This window comes from Erpetoichthys calabaricus, chromosome 2 (genome assembly GCF_900747795.2).
Source record: "Erpetoichthys calabaricus chromosome 2, fErpCal1.3, whole genome shotgun sequence".
Taxonomy (NCBI): domain Eukaryota; kingdom Metazoa; phylum Chordata; class Cladistia; order Polypteriformes; family Polypteridae; genus Erpetoichthys; species Erpetoichthys calabaricus.
The window spans coordinates 327198810-327220781 of record NC_041395.2 but is presented as its reverse complement, the minus strand read 5'-3'; the positions used below and the strand labels follow the sequence as shown (position 1 = coordinate 327220781).

The window sequence follows — 21972 nt, the reverse complement described above, 5'->3', positions numbered from 1 at the left end:
AGGAAGAAAGTGAAGCAGAGTGGAGCAGAACCTGCAATTTAATAATTTTGCATAACATCCTTCCACAGCAATCGCGACTCCAAGGGGCTTCATAAATTCAATACAGAAAATGTGAGCAGTGCCAGGTGAAGAAATCCATTGTGGGTTACACAGGACGTCAGTGGAGAACGCTGAACCAGCAATTTTCTAATTGTACACTGTGACTTTCAATAGTGAATGCCATCCCTGAAGAATGCTACAAAAGAATACCTGAATCCATTGGAGTCAAAATAGAGAACCAACCAGTCTGTGATGATGATGATGATGCAATGAATTTGGGTGTAAGCTTTATTTACCAACACCTTGATAAGCCACACATGTGAGGATCCTGTTAGTGGACTTCACCTCTGCTTTCCATGCTATCATCCCAGAGCTCCTGGCCAAGAAACTCGCTCAATTCAACCTGTCATTGGATTACAGGCTTTCTTTCAGATAGGAAACAGTATGTGCTGTTGGACAAGGACATGTGTGACCCTTTAGCACTGGTGCACTGCAGGACTGTGTCCATCCCTACTGCTCTACTCGCTATATGCAAGGGACTGTACCGCTGGTAATTCTTCTGTCAAACGTCTTAAATTTGTGGCTTCATTTCATAAAATGAGAAGTCCACATACAGAGAAGCGGCAGAACATCTGAAAGTGTGGTGCAGTGATAATTTGGACAGATCTATGGAGATGACCAGAGTTTTCAGGAAGCAGCCACCAGCTCACCTATCGCTTGCTCTAAATGGCTTAGCCATTGCAACAGCAATGTGTGTTATCATTATATGCTGCATCACCACTACCAAGACAAATTCCTAGTTTACAATTACTGTATTAGACCAATAAAGTGAATTCTAATTCTGATCCTGAAGTACTTTACAGGTTCAGAATTGGGAAGCTGTTTCCATAGTTGTAAATGTCAGAAATGGGAGCAGAAGTGACCCCACAATGGAGTTAGTGGAGATGCCTAAACCTGCAATTTAATTACCTTATATAGCATCTGTCCATAGTGAACACTATCCTCGTGTTCTTTGTAGGCTGACTATAGAACAGCCAATTCCAAGCCGGAAAATGTGAGCAATCACAGATGGAGTGACTCACTGAGTCTGGGGAAAGGGACTGAAAATGCGTTTCTTTTTTTTTTTTTCTTTTCTTTAATCTTTTCTCTTGAGCATCTTGTAAGCTTGTGAGCCATGCTGTAATATAATAAATCATTCACGCATCTCCAGCTTCTCTATCACCCCCACCTTCCAACCTGCTAATTTTTCTGACCTTTGAACAAATGCTCATTCAGGGTTGTGTGAAATGACTCATCAAGGGTCACAGAGTGGAGAAGATGAACCTGTGATTTAATGATTTTATGCAGCACCTATCAATAGTAAATGCCATTCATTCAAATAATTTTAATGTTTAGTATACAACAGGGATGGGAACACTACAGCCCACGGCAAAGAGAGTGGCCCAAGGGTTTCTTATACAAATATTTAACACTAGCCATGTGTGCCCAACTATGTTGCGCGTGTTAAAGTTGCCTGTGAAGGGCTCCCTGTTTAAACGTGGCTGCCAGTCGTGAACTGGGCCCTTCGTCACACAGCATTATGATTTTTTATAAGGGAAACAAAATTACAAAACAAAACCCTTGGACATTGATTCGATAGGAACGGCCTACTCGGAATCACTGTCCAAATAGTAATTATGTGGTGGTGGAGGAGCATTTCTGCTTCTCTCCGTTCACAGTCCGTCTCGTTTTCACGACGCTGTCGTTTCCTCTCATGATCTCTTCTCAACCTTTCTCCAGTCTCACAGGTTGCTTTGTGGCAATCCAAAGAGTAAGGCAATATACACGGAGCAATGGTTATAAAAGGGGGACACATAGGTATCCAGGCTCTTTAAAGCATAAATAGGGATCACTTCACTGACATGTGAGCAAGCCAGGATACAACTGTGAGACGCGCAGCACTTGCCGGCTACAATGTAACAATAATCATTTCCGGAACGTGCTGTTACGTTGTCATTCATTTTACCCACTGTCTTTCTTTCATTCATATATTACGTAGGCACGTACCTTTTATCTTCGGCAATCTCATTCTCTAACCATGCCTCAGGAGCTAACCAGCGTAACACTGTCCACCACCCCTTTCGTTACTCCGGCACATTGTTGACATCCGTTAGTAACAACGTACTAAACTGGAAGGTGGTCTACGCATTCGTGGAATTTGCGGACAAACAAAGATCAAGATCCAAATGAAAATTATATATAAAGATAAACATTAGTTAATTTAAAGCACAACAATTTGTTTAGTTTGAATGTCTGTGTTTTGAGGAGTGACTGGAGTACTACAGTCTTCAGTAGTATAAGCCTGGAGGAGATTCTTAATGCAATGCCTATGTTTTAGCTGTCTCTCTACTGCCATCTAGTGCTTCTTCTTCTAATTCATTCGCGGACAAACAAAGATCAAGATCCAAATGAAGATTATATATAGAGATTTCGGACCACAACAAGTGCTCTAAGGATGAAACCAAATTTGAATGGTGAAAGCCTAATAAGTGACCAAAAAATACTTAAATAAACTACTATACGAATAGGGACAATCTATAGCACAGACATGTGTATGTTTTCAGCTGCTTGCTTACCTTTATATCATTATACACTTTTAAAGAATATGAGTTTGCTCATTTGATTTGAAACTCCAAGTGCGACTCCGTCTCTGTGCATAAATTAAGATCATTATTTACAAATATGAAATACCAGTAATGGCGGACTGCACGATAACGTGCAGTGAATACACTTGACTTGAGCAATCATAGTTTTCCTCTTTATCTGTACGTTTACCATTCATTTGCTCAGAGGTTGATGTGCTTGCTGCTTCCTGAACAGCTCTTCTTTTCTCCACTCTAGCGGCCCGCTTCTTCTCTTCTTTAGTCGGGATCTTTTCACGTTAAAACTGCTTAGATCAGTTTTTGTGTTGCAATTACTTAGTACGTTTCCTTTAATTTTTCACTTAAGCTGGCACTTAAATCATTCTTGAGGCAGATTGAACACTTAAGATATGAAGAAATAGAGGACGCGACGGCGAAGGTAGTAGGGCAGAGAACGTGCCCGTATGCATGCGCTGCATGGCCGCCCTGCTGCCCACTGCCGAGAGTTGATTCTACAATAAAATAAAATAAAAATAAAAAGAATAATAAAAATCATTACCCCCAATGCAGACAGTAGAGGTCACACAGTATATGTGTACCAAATTTCAGATCAATACGTCAAACGGTTTGCGAGCTATAGGTGATTTAAAATCCTGGACAGAAAAACGGACAGCCACAGTAGTGTGTTATATAAGAACATTGAGGTTAAAAGGAGATGGTTTTCTGATAGTGGACCAACCAGTACTTCAAACCGTGTGCTTAATGAGACAAGGAGTAAAATGTATTTGCTGGCAGCGACATTAAGCAGTTTTTTCAAACTGAGCCTGAAGATGAGAATAGTTACAGCTTTCCAGGGAACCCCATTTCAGTTTTGGTATAGCCAGGTGGGTCACTAGAGCTGGAGTCAGAAACAAAAATGTACTGACTCTAACTAAATGTAAATTGCAATACAGTATAATGTGTTAAAATTTCCAATTTCACATATACTAATTTGATTGAACTATGTTTTCTTTTAGCTTTTCATAAAAATATAGCATTATTTTTTAATTTCGTAAGTTTTGTATTTTGTTTAATGTTACTCAGCGCTTGTAATTTCTTTAATACAATATCTTCCATGACGCTTGGGACAAAGATACAATTTTCCTTGATTAACCCCTCTGCTCCACAGTTTAAAATTACATATGTAACAATTCAGACATGGCTAAAGTGAATATTACATACATTGCAATTTAAGAATATTTGCAATATATTACATTTTGGTCACAGCATGTAGAAATTAAAAATCAAGCTAAAATGTGTAATTCTCCCAAACATTATGGAGGGCACTGTAAATAACAGAAAAATTACACAATGGCATCTCTACAGCCTTTACCCCAAGAGTTTAACAGGTTAGGGTGCTAAACGGTAGTCTGATGATTCATGCTGGCAGCGATGAAATGCCTTGTATCTTACATATTGTGTGCTTTGATTCAACATAGAAAATAAACGGCTTACAAAATTTAAAGGAACACTTTGAAAACACATCTATGGAAGCTCTGAACTGCACAGTGAAAAAAATTATGGGATAACCCTTATCTCATACATACGTGAAAATATCTTGTATGTACGAGATACTCTCACGTACGTACGAGATGTTTTAATGTGGGTACGAGATGTTTTAACGTGGGTACGAGATGTTCCTCCGGTCCTGCTGATGGGTTCAGGACCTTCTACGGCCCTGTCCAGCTCTCCTAGAGTAAGTGCCTGTCTCCTGGAATCTCCTCCATGCCCTTAAGACTGTGTTGGGAGATACAGTAAACCTTCTGGCAATGGCACGTATTGATGTGCCTGCCATCCTGGAGAACTTGGACTACTTGTGCCACCTCTGTAGGTTCCAGGTATCGCCTCATGCTACCAGTAGTGACACTGACCGTAGCCAAAGGATAAACAAGTGAAAAAAAACAGATGAGGAAGGAAAAATGTCAGTGACCTCCCTCCACCTGTAAAACTGCCTCCCAGCATGTACCCAGCATATGCAAGATTAACAAAAATAAATGTGTCAGCCAGAGGTGACCTAATAGACCACCAGGAACACCAACAGCATTCTGCCTACTGTGCTACTTCAGATCATTTTCAGTGCAAGACATCTTTATATTCTTCAGCTCATAACGTAGGGCCCTATGATTTCCGCGATGTGCAAAACATGGACGGAATCTCAGAAATAACGTATAAAAACGGATTTTCGATTTAAAAATGTAAATGTGCAGAATTTAGAGACTGAAGGGGTGACTGTTACAAAACTTCCCAATAAATTAAACAATTGAATAATCTGTAGTTCTATCATTCAGATACGATTTTCTAGTTTGTTGTTTTTGAAGCGAACACAATTCTTCGTAGAAATCCAATCGTGCCTCTGTCTGTTTGTGCGCGTGTTTCCTGTATGTGTTCTCATTAAAGGCATGCGAATTAGCAAGCTGCACAAGACAGACATGTCAAAGTGAGCAGTACCAGATACCCTAACTACATCGAAAAAACTAAGAAACACGAGCTGAACTGCAAAATTGAGGGCATAACAATATCCCAGCGACTTTTACGAATCTGGACAACAACTTTTCTGCAACTTTTGCCAGCACACCATAGACTGGACACGAAAAGTTACTTGCAATGGCCACAACAAATCTAAAACCCATCTCAAGAAGAATTCCCCTTTCAGGTAACTAACAACAAAATCAACAGATGCAAGACGCCAGTTTATGGAAGACTTCGTGTCCGTGTGTGCGGAGTCGGAAATACCACTCGAAAAAAATGACTAAGATGCATCCTTTCTTTATTAAGCATTGTAAATAGGGAGGCGCACTGCCAGAAAATTAGAGCTGTCTTCGTCAAACTCAATTGCTCCGAGTCTTTGAACAACATATGGACGCTGTTCTTCGATAGATTCGTGGCAATAAAATTTATGTTGTAGTTGATGAAACCACAGATAGCTGAGACCACATAGTTCTCTACGTAGTGATCCCCTCGAGGTTGCTGGATATCATGGCCGGCCTGTACACTGGTACTGTGTAGAGTGGAGGCAGGACCTCTGTGTTTTTCCCAGTTGATTCTGGGGTTCATCAGGGGTGTGTTCTGCTCCTACTCTGTTCAATACTTGTATGGACTGGGTGTTGGGCAGGGTCATGGGGTCCAGCGGCTGTGGGGCATCTGTTGGTGAAGAAAGATTCACTGATCTTGACTTTGCTGATGATGCTGTGATCTTCTAGGAGTCAATGGAGGCTCTGATCGGGGCTCTCGAGAGACTGAGGAGGAGTCTGAGTGTCTGGGCTTGCGAGTGTCCTGATAAAAACCAACATCCAGGCCTTTAATGACCTCTTGGGCACGGCCATCAGCAGTGTGTCTGTCTGCGGAGAGAGTGTCAACCTTGTTGAGTGGTTTACTTACCTTGGCAGTGACATTCGTGTCTTTGGTGACTCTTCCTATGAAGTTAGTAGATGGATTGGGAGAGCATGGGGGGTCATGAGGTCGCTGGAAAGGGGTGTGCGGCACTTCCCATATCTCTGTAAAATGACAAAGGTCCACGTCTTTAGAGTCCTGGTACTTCCTGTCTTGCTATATGGTTGTGAGACATGGATGCTATCCAGTGACCTGAGATGAAGACTGGACTCCTTTGGTACTGTGTCTCTTCAGAAAATCCTTGGGTACCGTTGGTTTGACTTTGTGTTACTCATGGAGTCCCGAATGAGGCACATTACCTTCATTGTGAGGGAGTGTCAGTTACGGCACTACGGCCATGTGGCGCGTTTCCCCAAGGGTGATCCAGCTCGTAAGATCCTCATTGTTGGGGACCCGAGTGGCTGGACCCTGCCAAGGGGTCGCCCACGTAACACCTCGCTGCGACAGATAGAGGGTCATTTCCAGAGGGTGGGACTGGACAGCATGTCTGCCTGGGGGGTTGCAAGCCGGGATCCCGAGTTGTTTCGTTGTGTAGTGGCTGCGGCAACACTCAGTACCAGTGCATGCTCACCAACTTGACTTGACTTGTAGTGAGAGATGAGTAAACATTTGGCTGTATGGTAATTGTTTTATGTAGGCAGTTCTAATTGTACATGCAACTATATTTAACTGGTATTAACTGTCATTCCTGTAGAAAAATGTTATTAGCGAACAGCACTGGTTGTTAACGGGTTCCCTTTTTAAAATGAACAACGATGTTTTTAGATTTAATAAATGTTGTGCCTTGCGGTGACGAGGCACGCAAAGTCAACATTTGACTCTTTCGTTATAAACTTGGCACCTATAAACCTGGGCAGAAGAGCAGGCTTCTCCTCGGATACAAAAAGCCCTTAAAAGTGGGCTTTTCTTTCTTTTTTTCTGTTTAATTCTGGGATTTAGCATTTTATAGATTATTTTGCAGATTATTTTAAGATATGCAGTAGAAACATTTTTAATCCGTAAACATTTAAGGTTTAAGAATCATTAGAAATAATTTGCATAATTACAATTAAAAGGTACTGAAGACCAGTACTTAATGACATTTTAGCAGTGGTTACAAACAGTATATCATACTGTCTGAAAGTATACCAGGAAGTTTTAAAAGGGGTGATGCCTAACAGTGTACATTCAGCCTGCTTGTGTCATGTCATGTTTGGTGGGAGAGACCTGGCATCACAATAAATACTTCAGCGAGGCTGCATCACTAGTGATGTGGGTAAAGTCTGCCTTCTTCAAGAAGCCTGCCAGGAACCCCCAAGGCAGGAAACTCCACGTGAAATAGCTGGTTTGAATCAGTGGGGTACCTCGCTGAACTTATTCACCTCTACAAAAAGTTCTTTCTGTTCGAGAACACATCAGCTCAGGCTGTAAAAAATATCCTAGACCCTAAAAGTGAAGTTAACCTTCATCTCAGAAGGATGCATCATACTAGTAACAGCTCTTACAATTGTGGGGGGCACTCACTGTCCTACTACAGTCTCGGCATACAGAATCATGGAGGATCTGAGCTCCTACCTTATGAATGGAACTATAAAATGAGCTTCAGTTGTGCTAGTGTGCTGTTTCATTAAAAGGAATGTAAAGTGCCATTCCATTATTGTTTTAAAAAAAAATCCAAATCAATGAAAAATAAAAACAGTGAAAAACGAAAATCCAAAAAAAATAAAACCGAATTTGTGAAAAAATAAAACAGATTCCACAGGGCCCTAATAATGGCAAGGAAGAGAAGAAGAAAATGAAAGATTATAGCTGCAGCTTTGAGAGCACTTATATATACTGTATCTGTATGGGGAAACCTGTGGATACGAGGGCTGATGGGAGAGAAGATATGGAGGGTTTTGATGCAAAACTTAACTTTGACAATCTCAGAATGTCAAGACACATTCGATTACTTATATCAACCTCTGCCCACAAGACCCTCCCAGAAAAGAAAAAAAAAAAGAAACATGCATGAGACCCACCATTTGTGTCAGTTGGACTGTACTGGTTGCCCACAGTCACCCCAAATTCTTATTATGATCCCCACCTCACTTTCTTTCCATTCTCTCATACACCTTGATTTTTAACACAGAGGTATAACAAGGGTGGCATAAATATTTATATTGCATTGGTGAGGCCTCATCTGGAGTACTGGGTGCAGTTTTGGTCTCCAAGCTACAAAAAGGACACAGCAGTGCTAAGAAAAAGTCCAGAGAAGAGCGACAAGGCTGAGTCCAGGGCTACAGAGGATGAGTTATGAGGAAAGATTAAAAGAGCTGAGCCTTTACAGCAGAAGTTTAAGAGACCTGACTGAAATGTTTAAAATTATGAATGGAATTAGTCCAGTGGCACGAGATGGTGACTTTAAAATGAGTTCATCGAAAATGGAACTTGTTAAGGGTAAATTTCACACAAATATTAGGAAGTTTTTCTTTAAACATAGAACCACAGACACACGTCGTGTGGAAGACAGCAGGACTTTGGGGACCTTCAAAACTAGAATTGATTTTTTAAGGATTAAGTGGACAGGATTGGCGAGCTCTAGGTTGTTCTAATGTTCTAAAACACTGACACTAAATTAGATGTCCAATTCAAAGTGGTCAAACACAGGTCACTTGTAAGCCACGTATGTCAGTATTGGATTGAGAGTCTATATCCAATTTGAAAAGTTCAAACTCCATGTGTTGTTTTTTTTTCAGTTCACACTGATCTTGTAAATAGGAGTGAAAAAAAAAAAATCAGAATCAACCTGCAATGAGAACAAAGCCACAGAGTGTGGGGAGAAGACTGAATTGTTTTCTTAATTTTTTTTCCCTTTAATCTTCTTAATGAGCAATCTGAAACCTTCAGAAACATACTATAGTGATAATAAGTATATAATAAGTAATTTCTCAGACTTCCTCTCAATTGCTTTCCTTTAACCTTTGAACAAATGCTCACTCAGGATTGTGTAACACACTCGTCCCAAGTGCCTTTCCAGGTTCAGTATAGTATAGCACAGATGATTCCACGTTTTTAAACGGGACTCACCAAGGATCACACAAAAGAGTCATCACGGATCAGTGAACTTATGATATAAAGAGCTCAGAATAAACACCACCCCCGCCAAAGATCTTTCCAGGATTGCTACAGCACATCTGTTTCTAGGTCTCTGTATACGAGCTCTGGCAGTCATGGTCACATAGACAGTAAGTGGAGAACACTGAAGTCCACTTCATTTTCTCTTTAATCTTTTTTTTTTTTTTTTTTATATAGAGTCTCTAGTAATTTTGTGGGCCACACTGCAATACTAACAAATCATTCACGTTTCAATCACAGACACACTTGATTTTTTTATGACCGCTGAAGAAATGTTCACTCAATGAGGCATAACAAATCCATGAGGCATTAAAAATCACGCACACTAACCTGCAAGAGCTGGGCGACCATGCGGCCTAGACGCAAGTCTGTTTAGTGTAGACCACCAATCCTTGGGTTTTAGTTGGAAGGCAATGTATTTTTTTCAAGTCGTTTTTTTATGCATTTCGCTTGTAAATTGTGTTCTAAAGTTTCCATAGTTTTTAAAAAATAGCTAGCCTTCCAGTTTTATCAGTTTTATAGTGTAGCCTTACAAGGCATGGGAGACTTAAAAAAACAAAAGCCTTAAATGTTAATACGTCAAGCCAAGATGGCTGCTGAGTATTGACCAACATCTTGCGATTACACACACATGCAGTAAAGAAATTTATACATGTCATTTTTGAATAAAAACACACCAATATTATGAGGTTTAGCCATTTTAAAAGAAGCTCAGCATTTAGGCTACCTGCTCAACAACCATTCAACCCAGGACGTGGTTTCCTCTCATGGTAATCTCTTTTTTGCCACGGTTGGTTTTGTATTTATGTTAGATATCACACAAGAAAATAGAAAATGTATCCTCGCCTCAAGAAACCAGGAATATGTAATAAAATGATTATTTCCATATCCCTTCTGTTTTCACAAACATACGTCGGAAACATGGCAGGCACAGATTAATTCTTGATAACTGCCTTGACTTGAAAAATGGGAGGATTTGGTACGTTTTTAAGCTTTTCCTCTGTGCCACATACTCTCCATTGTAAACCACTAGCACGGAAAAATATCTATTATAAAAAAAAAAAATCTTAGAAGGTTGGAAGGAGACGAGACGTGATTTTCTCAGACAGACACTTTAATGTCCGCGAGACGAGACCTTGTGCCAAGAGATTTAACCACGCCCAGGGCCGGAAATAAAAGACAAAGAGTAGATGACAAAGTAGAACGTCATAAAGAATTCAAAAATGCTGGCGCAATACACATGCAGAGCAGGTTAGAGACAATGAAAGTACTAAAATTCGAAAGTCTCAAAAAAAGGATAGTAAAGATCGCATTAGCGCAAACAATTTATTACTTATTAATTTATTACGAAGAAATTATTACTCTGTGAAATAACGGAAACGGTGAAAAGAAATCGAATATATTGTTCGGAGACTTGTAGATCGTAAAACTCATGTTGCCATCAGGGAAAAAAAAAAAGTAGTGTTGCTTCCCAGTGAAGAGGCGTATCTGTGAGAATTAAAAGATTTGTTCTTTGGTGAAAGTGAAATCCCACGAGAAGTCATTTCTCATTTGTGTGAATGCTATTGTCAGACACATTTCTTGTAGAGAGAAAAACGATATTCACTCATAGGCAATACGTTGCGTTGTCACGGTGTAATTCCAAACACGTAATCAAAATTCAATGTGATATTGATGACAAGGTAAAAGCGAAAAGAGATTGAATATACAGACATAGGTGATATGATAGAAGTGCGCCACACGTATTCGTTTCCCATTGTATCACCGTTTAAAAGGGGGTTTCAGAGGAGCGACCGCATCTCCTTGGGGTGTGTTCAGCCCCCCTCTTCATAACGCGAGCAGCAGAGACGCGAAGTGGCTGGCGGGGGTCGACTGGGTGGGGGTTTATGGCAAGCGAAGCGAGCAGTGTTTTTAAATTTTGTAGAAAGTGCTTAACTTTAGGGCACAACTTCCCATGGTAAATGCGTTGATGTTTTGTGAAAAATAACTCCAACTAGAAAAATACTAAACTTATTCTTTAAGGGAAAATATACAGGGGGTACCGTATATACTTGCGTATAAGTCGGGTCTTGACACCCAAAAAAATCGATGATAAAATCAGATCCCGACTTATATGCCCGTTCAAAAATATGACACTTAACGCCCCCTCCAATCTCGCACCAGTTTCTCAGACACATCAAATTTTCTTGCAGCAGTTTTCAATTTCTTTCGCCACTTCAATGACTTTTAATTTAAAACCAGCTTCATATTTACATCTGATTGAACACTCCATCGTAGATAAGGAATGCTGTTATGATAACGGTGTATGATGGTGTGAGATACAAAAAACACAAAACAGTGCAAACGTCACTTCGGAAAAGTTTGGGTCTTGCCATGTGGTCACGTAGGCACAATACATAGGAAAAAAAAAGGCTGTGTGCTCCGTGGTTACTCTTCTCAGGTGGGCGTTAGCATATCAAAATCTCTCGAATGCAGTTTTCTGCATTCGACTAATACGACTGACATTGTAAAATACCAGAAATTATACAGTAAAATCAAGCCCCAACTTATACGCGGGAGAACTTAAACACAAGTATTTACGGTAAATACAACACACAAAACTGAACACAAGTAATCCTCCTCATAGAGCCCGATGGCCAATCTACTATCATGGCCAACTCAGAAATACAATACAACAGTACAAGCTAGTAGGCAGAATGCAAGAATAGACAACACCACTATCACATACGAGGATAAAGATTTGTTCAAATACTGTACATCAAAAACAAAGTGCACCTAATTAAAACCTAATCGAATGCATGGTTGGTTACAAATGGCTGCGTAAAAGATGCAGTGGTGTGAAGGGCAGCCTGCAGATGCCAAATGCAAATGTGTGCAGGAAAAGTGCAGAAGGCTGCTGGAGGAGTATAAATTTACATACTGGCAACAGAGTTGTTTTGGAAAAGGACTGGGAAGTTATGCTATTTCAGCCATCATCACGTTACACCACTTCTAGTCAGAGGTGACAACAAACAAAATGACTGCAGTACAGTACCTTCAGGGTGTCAGATTACACAACTAGTAATCACAGGGAATGACAAATTACAAGACTACATGACGGTTTTTCAGCAGAGTTTCAAATTTCCTAAATATTGCAAACACACTGCATGCTGACTGGCAATTAATGTACCGCCTGACAATGTCAGCTCCTCTATGAAGGCTTTCCAGGCAGAGGTGGCTTTGGAGGTGTGCGGGGCCCAAGGCTGACCAAACCCACATAGGGCCCGATTATGGTAAACGCTGTTACCAGTATGTGTGGACTATATAAATTTGCGCACGAATTTAATAAAAATAATGTTAACATACACCGGATTTTCTCATTACAGTATTCAGCTAAATTTTTGCAAGATAACATCAACACTTTATTAAAATATCACAATATAATCTATTAAAAAAGTGCACTTCATAATTTATGACAATACCACAAAATGCGATGCGGTGTCATGTGGAAATTAGCAGGGCCTCTTCTAGAAAAGTACCAAAATTGCAAGTATACTCCGAGTTTAGATATACAGGATGTCATAGTCATAACTCACGTTGATGTCATGTCAGCCAGTTATGTTTTTGTGCATTAATATTCAGACATATCTATGTGAAATTAATGTAAAGATATCATCATGAAATCTCTTACCGGTTTCCAGGTTCAGAGACGAAAATCCACTTTTCTTGCCTTCTGATTGGAAAAGTCGTTAATGACATCCTAGTAGTCTAATCTGGATGCAATGTCTTTTTCTATAGATAGGAGACACCAACCCAGCGACTAATGGGCTATACCTATTTTAGGAAGGGATTATACTGGAGACCCTTTTTTGGGTGATGAAGGTGGACTATGGAATGTTTTCAAAAACATACATGTATGGAATTTGTCCTTGAAGAGGGATTTTAAAAGGGTTAAAAATTATTATATATATATATATATATATATATATATATACACACACATACATACATACATACATACACACTGGAAAATATAACTTGACAAATCCACTCGAACGGGACACGCGGACCTCAAAAGCGGGGCTCCCTTAGGTGTGGGGTCTGCGGCAGTCACCCCACTTGACATCCCCCAACACCGCTCTTGTTTCCAGGAATGTCAAGTTCAGACACAATCTCTGCCTTTTTCTTTTTTAACTCCTTTTTCAATTCTGTCACAGTATAAAAATAATGAGAAAACAGATTGACGAAGCTCTCTTCTGTTTGCGTAATCCAAAACACACCTACATCCTTTATTCCTCGTATCTGCATTATATACAAGGTGCGATCCAAAAGTTCCCAGAATGCATTTATTCTGCAGCCAGAAGGGTTTGGTTATATCAATCGCCGCTAGATAGCAGTTCAAGTTGTCCTTGAGAGCTGTTATCACGCGTTATAACGTCAGCGCAGTTGTTTTTCAAGTCGCAGTTCTCGTTTAAACTTCGGTTGTGTCTGTGAAGGGTTGTTCGTGAAAATGAGTGATTTGAAAGAGCAAAGAGTGTGTGTTAAATTCTGTTTTAAACTGGGAAAAACAGCAAAAGAAAGCCATGAAATGTTGCAACAAGCATTCTACAGGGATGTTTTAATGCGTCTGTGAAATCGAATTTGCTGAACACGTCCTCAGATGTGGGCTGACAAGTCATTTCTTTTGTATCACGACAATGCACCAGCTCACACATCTCTGATTGTGTGCGAATTTTTGGCTTCTACAAAGTTTACTGCCATTTCCCACCCTCCGTACTCCCCTGATTTAGCGCCATCTGATTTTTTTTTTTTTATTTCCTAAGATGAAGATGAGGCTCAAGGGACGCAGATTTGAGATGGTGGAGGAGATCCAAGCAGCAACAACTGACGTCTTGAACACGCTGACAAAACACGACTTCCGGAGGTGCTTCGAAAGGTTGAAATCTCGCTGGGATTGGTGTATCAACTCAGCGGGTGACTATTGTGAAGGAACTGTTCACCATTAATTGTTATGTGGTGTGTATGCTTTTAAATAAATACATTCCGGGAACTTTTGGATCACACCTTGTACATTAGACTTCAAGGTTAGCGTTCATTGATTGTCAAGTCTCATAGCCCACTCCTGTGACTTAAGACAAAAATCAAACTTTTTTTTTTTGATGGGGGAAATCGGAGACCAGTCTTACCGAATTACTGGAGGATGTTGGACCATATGACTGGCGTTTAGTGTTCCACTAAAGTCAATGATTATAGAAGTTAGGTCGGTGACTAAGAATCATTGGAAGACCTCACATAGTGATATTTAGTTGGCATGTTGAGCGCTGACGGAGGTGCGGAAACAGCAGTAACAGTGAGGGTGAGAGGTGCAGGAGAGAAATTCTGGAAGCTGTGCCTCATTATGACGTCTAAAACTCTCTCTATGTCTCGCCTTGAAGGGTATAGTTTATTCAAAGATTTACTGTCATATGTACAAGTACAATGAAATACTTGTGTACGCCCACGCAGATAGTGAACATGAAAAGGCAACAAGCACAAACACAAATAATGAAGTGCGAGTGGCAGGTGAAATTGATTTTCATGAGTCTTATCGCAGTTAGGTAGAAACTGTTCATGAACCTGGAAGTCTGCACCCGGATGGACTTCCCAGAGTGAAGGATGGTGAATGTGTCAGTGTCAATGCAAGGTGGCTGGGGTCCCACCTGATACCATGAAAGGTGTGTGAGGAATACTCTACTGTGAATGAGCAACAAGAAGCAACAATAGAAAGAATACAGAGGAGAATCATCCGGTGGATCTGCGGAGTGTCACAGGGTTAGAGGAGGATGAATGTCAAGTTAAGAGGAAGACTTGATGAGGAAGCAAAAAAGGTGAAATAAACTGAGGTACCTCAGGCGTGTGGAGCATATATACAGTGGAAGATTGGGTGAAAGGGTGCATCAAGATGGAGGTGGAGGGGCTGAAGCCAAGAGAGAAGCCAAAGGAGACATGGTTTGAGGGGACATCAGATGACATGAAAAGAAATTAGTCTCATCCCAAAGAATGTCTAGAGAAAGGAGAAAAAAGTTGATTTGGGGGGTTATGGGGGGTTTAGGTAGCAATTGGATAACTTGTGTAAACCCAGAAAATGCCCATTTAACCGTTGAAGATATCGGCATTTTTATTCTGCATATATGTGAAAGGGTGGGTGTGTACATGAGTCTGTCCCCCAGGACGGACCACCACTGTTAATACTGCATTCATGTCCTTTTACAATGTTCAGAGTTAGCACTTGTGACGTCCCTCTTTCCCACTTCCATTTTGTTTGCGTGAATTTCCAATTGGAGTTTTAGGAGGAATAGCTGATTGATATTAACAAACCATAAACTAAAAATAATCTCAATTTTTTTTTCGTGAAATTACAAACTACCCTAAGTGGGTATTGCATCGCTTCAAATGCGACATGCCCATCAAACATCATTTCTGGCTGAGCATATTTTTTTATTTTATTTATTGAAATAAAGTGAGAGTTCAGCATTTTGCAGCATCTTTTTAGTGGATTTGCTTTCTCCAAATTGTACCACTGGGAGCTACCACCACCAAACTAGGTGGAAGAGCAGATGTTATAAAGTCAGCTAAATCATTTCAGAGGGGCTAGGACAGCACACAGGCATGGAAAGATGAAATTTAATGTAAGAAAATATAAAGTATTACATGTAGGAAGTAAAAACACTAGATGTGAATACACAATGGGAAATGAGAAACTCATTAAGTTAGATATAGTGCCTTGCATGTGTGGAATACGAGTGAAGGATGGTGATGTTTAAGTTATATAACACACTAGGGACACCACAACAGGGGTTTCATTTGTAAAACTTTGCATAAAATTGAATATGAAAATGCATATGCCAAAAAAGTATCCAATTTATAAAATCTGGCATATACACATTTCTACGTGATTTAGCCTTACATATTAGATTATCCATCCATCCATTTTCCAACCCGCTGAATCCTAACTACAGGGTCACGGGGGTCTGCTGGAGCCAATCCCAGCCAACACAGGGCACAAGGCAGGAACCAATCCTGGGCAGGGTGCCAACCCACCGCAGGACACACACAAACACACCAAGCACACACTAGGGCCAATTTAGAATCGCCAATCCACCTAACCTGCATGTCTTTGGACTGTGAGAGGAAACCAGAGCACCCGGAGGAAACCCATATAAACTTTATTAAACCCTTAGGAAAACCTAAATGTATACAGCAGCAGAAACATAAGAAACAAGGATACAGACCAAGGATACAGACTCAAGACAAATGATACATCCAGTGGATGGATGGATGGATGGATAGATAGATGGATAGGCACTACATCATAGATAGACAGATAGATAGACAGACAGACTTAACAAGCTCACTGAGTAGAAGCATTGAATTGCCCAATAGCAGTGGGCAGAAAACATCACAATCATCTTGTAAATGTATTCACGTACGTACATCTTAAACCCTGCTTGGTTGCTACCTTGAAACAACCATACATGGAGCATGCTAATCAACTTTATACATATGCGCCTCCCACCTGAAGATTCGAGACCCCAAAACCTGCATTCAACACTCTCTGGTCAGGCTCATGATTGTAGTGCCCTCTTTCTGTGTCCAGAGTGTTAGTACAAGGCATCCGCATCTGAGTGCTTACCTACTATCACAGGGCACATGACACAATTGCGGTTACGACCATATGAAAAACTGAGGGTTCAGCCATTTAGAAGCGCTATATAAATGTAATGAATTATTATTATTTACCTTACCAAGAAGCCTGCCACCACATATACCACCATCACATCTGTTACAGCTACACTGCCTCAAAATAAATGACCCAGGCTACCGAGACAAGACGTTGGTCAGTCTCATCTTGGCATCACAAATGACATGCGCATTAATGGAATGTCACGAATTACAGATAGAAAAAAAAACATCTTCACTCTTGCTAGGTGACCTTATTGCAATGAATGCAGTAAAGTGCTCCAATTACTTAAGGAAAACTGGACTATAAATTGCTTTTTTTGTTGACAGGAACAGGTTTTACATATGCACACCCACACAATACGAAATCTGGATGTAGCACATTGCCAATCAGTTAATGGCTTTCGGTAAAGAAGATATGACAGTGAAACTGATGTGTCGGCCATTTCCGTGAGAAGTGACAACAGGTACCCAAAATAAACTCCAAACTTCAGTGTAAAAACACAGCATTGGCCCTCTTTAAAGGGAGCTAAAATACACCATGTATATCATAAGCACCCCTGGAGGACTGTGTGCAAATCTGATCTTAAAATTACCAAAAAAAAGACACAGCAGCAGTACAGCAAGTCCAGAGAAGAGTGACAAAGTTGGTTAAGACTGAGAGATTAGAGCTATGTGGAAAGATTAAAGGAGTTGAACCTTTTCAGTCTAAATAAAAGGAGATTAAGAGGAGACCTGACTGAAGTGTTTAAAATTATGAAGGGAATTAGTCCAGTGGATCATGACTTTTACTTTAAAATAAATTCTTCAACAAATACACGGTTAAAAACTTAAGGGCAGAGTTCACACAAATGTTTTTCTTCGCACAAAGTCTACCATGTCACCATTTTGTTTTTTTGTTGGCGGCACCATTTTGATAATCAGTTACCGGGAGCGCATCCTCAAAACTTTTGCTTGTGACATCTTGGGAGAGATGCTTCATAATCTACTGTTGTATTCAAATGAGTTTTTGATTTTTGGTTATTTGTATTTTGCACTTTTGATTAGTGTTCCGGTTTATACAATAAAAATTTGTCCTACTGGTTTTATTATGATCTCTGATATTTTAACATTTTTGTGCTCATTCCAATGAGTATGTAGAACAGTTACATATTTGCTATTGGGTTTTGAAACACACAGTATCTGAATCCGAGGTCGGTTTCTGTATTTTTTGCCTCCTAACAACTGAATTTTTGTTTACGTTTCACTACGATGTCATTTTGCTTTCGCCACAGGCACCAAGCACTGAGCTGGCTGTTTGCTAGGAAACCAGTCTCGGAAATTCCTAGGGACGTGTCAAATATGGGAAGGTATAAAGTTCAGTCCTAATGTGGTGGACAGTAGGAATGTAGGGTCCTTCAGATGTCTACTTGATATTATTTTAGACATTCTAAGTGAATAGGATGCATGTGTTTGTTGGGCTGAATGGCCTGTTCTTGGCACAACTCTTCATGCATATGACAAATTTCCACAGGGAAGCCCATATTTCCCATCTGTCTCACTGCATGTGCATATTTCCTGCTGTATGGCCAATGCTGCCAGTATAAGCTGCAGCACCCATAGAGCCAGAGTTCAATTAAGTAGGTTGGAGAGTGTTGCGTCACATTTGTGAACGTTTAGGCTACTGCAATATGACCTTGTCTATGGGATGTGTGCTACATAAAAAATTAATTTGTCTCTTTGTTGATCCATATTCCATTTCCAGCCAGACAATTTCCTTCTGAAAGGTTCCTATAAAGCAGTTAATTGCTGATGAGCGGATCCCAGTATGAAAAACAATCTATTCATTTGAGTCCTTCACTCACACCAATGTCCACTTGTCACAAGTGACCAGTGTTTTTGTAAATACATGACCAGAAATAAGCTAAGCAAAGTCAATACAGCACTATGATTTCAAAAGCAACACAAATCCGCACTCTGTGAGAGTAACCCAATATTCATCTTTTTAGGATCTATTTAAACTATGGAATAGGAAATAAGAGGCTCAAATGGTTATCAAACTTGCAGGAAAAAAATAAAACAAATAAATAAACAGACTTGAACCACTGCAGCCCTGGCTACACAAGCAAAATAACTGAACAAATATCTTCTAAATTCCTCTTATTCCTCCCCTTAGTGGCAAATGTAATATCTTGAAGGCAGAAAACAACCTTAAAAAGATTTTTCTTCAATACCTTAATACCATAAAGGAAAAACTGAAAGATTGCACAATTATTAATGTTGGACACAGTCTACCGGGAAGACACCGGATGGTTGCGCCAGCACACACTGGAAGGATTATATCTTACAGCTGCCCTGGGAATTCCTCAGGAAGAGCTAAATGACAAATTGATGTCTGCCACAGCTCAGCCTACCGCCATTGTGACCCTGACCAGGAAAAGTACATTTAGAGAAATATCAATGGGAGATCATGGTATACATATAAAGATTTACTTCTGAGAAACCATAACCGAATTTATGAGTACACTATCCAAAAAAGCTGGAAGGTCAATCAGTCAGGTTAAGGACCAGGCTGCTGCTTTGAGAGAAATGTTTTTATATTTCATTTGCTGCGCTTTACATGTTGAGCCAACAGAGGATGCATACCTATAACCAGTTTAACTACTCTTTAAAATGGGGGCGGGATGGCAGGCCAGGTGAGACAGGTGACATCCAACAGTCACAAGCAGTGCTTTTAGCAATCATTCATCATTGAAACCAACGCCCCTCACTGTGCACTTCAACACAACCCTCCGATCTTCTAAAGGTTGACCGGGCTACACGGTATAAATCACAGTAGAGGTAAGGCAACAAGTTTCAGCAAGACACCCGGCCGGCACATGAGAACCCCTTTGCCTTCTGACGACATTCAACGGGACTCTTACCTGATTTTATAATTTGGCAAAGTATGCTTCCTCTTGATCACTCTCTTGAGTTGGTTAACGATGATGGATGTAAGCTGGGGTAATGGCCTCCCTTCAAACTGAGACTTTACCTCGAAATCGATCAGCGGGTCCTCAAGAAAGCTGAACGACCAGTGGGTGAAGGGCTGCCGCGTGAACTGCAACCTCAAGCGTCCAGCCACCCGAGTCATCTTGACAAATAGGTAGGCGGATTTGCCAAACACTAGATCCACGTCGATGGCCAGGTGGAAGCCCCCTTTGTATTCCAAGTCCACCTCAAAGTTGAGTTCGTCGGGCATCCCGTCCTCGTCGCAAGTCGTCGGCCCCAGGAGCTTGACACTCTTGAACACGGGCAGCGAGTTGCCCAGAGAGATATCTCGTAGGCTAAGTCCTTCAAGAAGTCGTCCCGCCGTCTTAGTCTGAAGCAGCTCCTCGAACTCCACTTTGATCTTCTTGGTCACCCAGTGTCGCACCAGTGGGGTATCCCGCAGCTCTCGGAAAAGAAACAGAAAAATTGCGTTGAGGAAATTGCATGTCTCCGCCTTGAATGAGCCCAGTGGCAGCTCACTGCCGGGATCCTGCGGTTGCTGCCTGGCTGGCGACGCCGTGCCATCTTGCAGAGCTGGCGACTGCCCGGAGTCACAGTGCTTTCCGCTGAGGTAATCCTTGAGCGCCGGCTCGGGCACCGCTTTCACATATTGCACGGTCCTACCGACGGGTTCGGGGTTCCGCCGGTACAAGAGTATCAATTCCAGAAATACAGTCACAAGCGCCCCCGCCAGCGCCGACACGAGCACGAGATATATCATCGCTTGGCAGCCCGCCTGCCAGGCAACCTCACAACACCTCCATGTCGTGCTAACAATAGCAACTTTCACCTGCTGACTCTCAAAGCTGCAGTGTGTTCTGCGGCTTCCTTGGGAATGCGGCCTGCGTATTTGATTGGCGGACGTCACAGAGCTGCGCGTGCGTGGTGACGTCACTACTCAAGGGCGTGGTCGGCGAGCTCAATTCTCAATTCTTTGACGGCGGGCCCCGCCCTGCGTAGTGCTGCGCGTGAGGGGATCTCGTTCTGCTTTGCTGCGCTATAGTCATCCTTCGTTGGGGCTGAATGAGAACAGTTGGTGGCCCACTCAATAATCAAGCGATAACAGTGGCAGTACTCTTTTAAGTAATAGTAGCGCTATGCGACTGGAGTCTTTCGCAGACTTCAGAGGCACTACAGGATGAAACAATTCTGAATTAGAAGTCCTAAAAGGGTACTCCAGTCATCTCTTTGTAATCCATTTAGTCATCTTCCTGCCAATCAAGTAAGTATCATCGTGCTCAAGACGAAGAAGAAGCAATGTTTGATTATCTGTTTTGAGTTTCGTGACGATGCATGTCAACAACAACTTTTAATCCTATAGCACATTTTCATACAAAACATGTAGCTTAAAGTGCTTTACAACATCAAAAAAGTATAGGTTACATGCAAAAAAAAAAAAAAAAAAAATAGATTAGATTAATAATGTATGAATATTATACAAAATTTGAATAAATAAGGCACGCTTACCCAAGAAAGATATATAAAAAAGAAAATTACGTCCTTATACATTGTATATTAGTTATTGTATCATTATAGTTATTGTATAATTATTTCACTAATTATTATTCACTAATAAGCTTTTGTTTTCAGTCGATTAGATTACTGTAACGCACTCCTCTCAGAACTACCCATGAAAGACATCAATCGATTGCAACCAGTGCAGAATGCAGCTGCTAGAATCTTAACTAGAAAAAGAAAATCCGAGCACATTTCTCCAGTTTTGACTTCACTTCATTGGTTACCTGTGTCATTTAGAATTTACTTTAAAATACTGCGTATAGTTTACAAAGCCTTAAATAATCTCACTCCATCCTATATTTCGGAATGCCTGTCACCTTAAACTCCAAATCGTAACCTTAGATCTTCAAATGAGTGTCTGCTTATAATTCCAAGAGCTAAACTTAAAAGAAGTGGTGAGGCAGCCTTCTGCTGTTATGCACCTAAAATCTGGAATAGATGACCGATAGGAATTTGCCAGGCTAATACAGTGGAGCATTTTAAAACACTGCTGAAAACACATTACTTTAACATGGCTTTCTCATAGCTTCATTTTAGTTTAATCCTGATGCTCTGTATATTC

General features: G+C 40.8%; 1 protein-coding gene across 1 annotated transcript in view; it reads right to left on the bottom strand.

Annotated features, from left to right (window-relative positions):
* pdzd8 (PDZ domain containing 8) overlaps window positions 1–20748 on the bottom strand; it is a 283146-nt gene extending 262398 nt beyond the window's left edge. Inside the window, exon 1 of the mRNA XM_028796014.2 lies at window positions 19787–20748. Coding sequence (XP_028651847.1) covers window positions 19787–20613 — 827 coding nt within the window. The 5' untranslated portion in view covers window positions 20614–20748. The remainder of the gene's footprint in view (window positions 1–19786) is intronic.
* Window positions 20749–21972: the final 1224 nt, after the last annotated feature.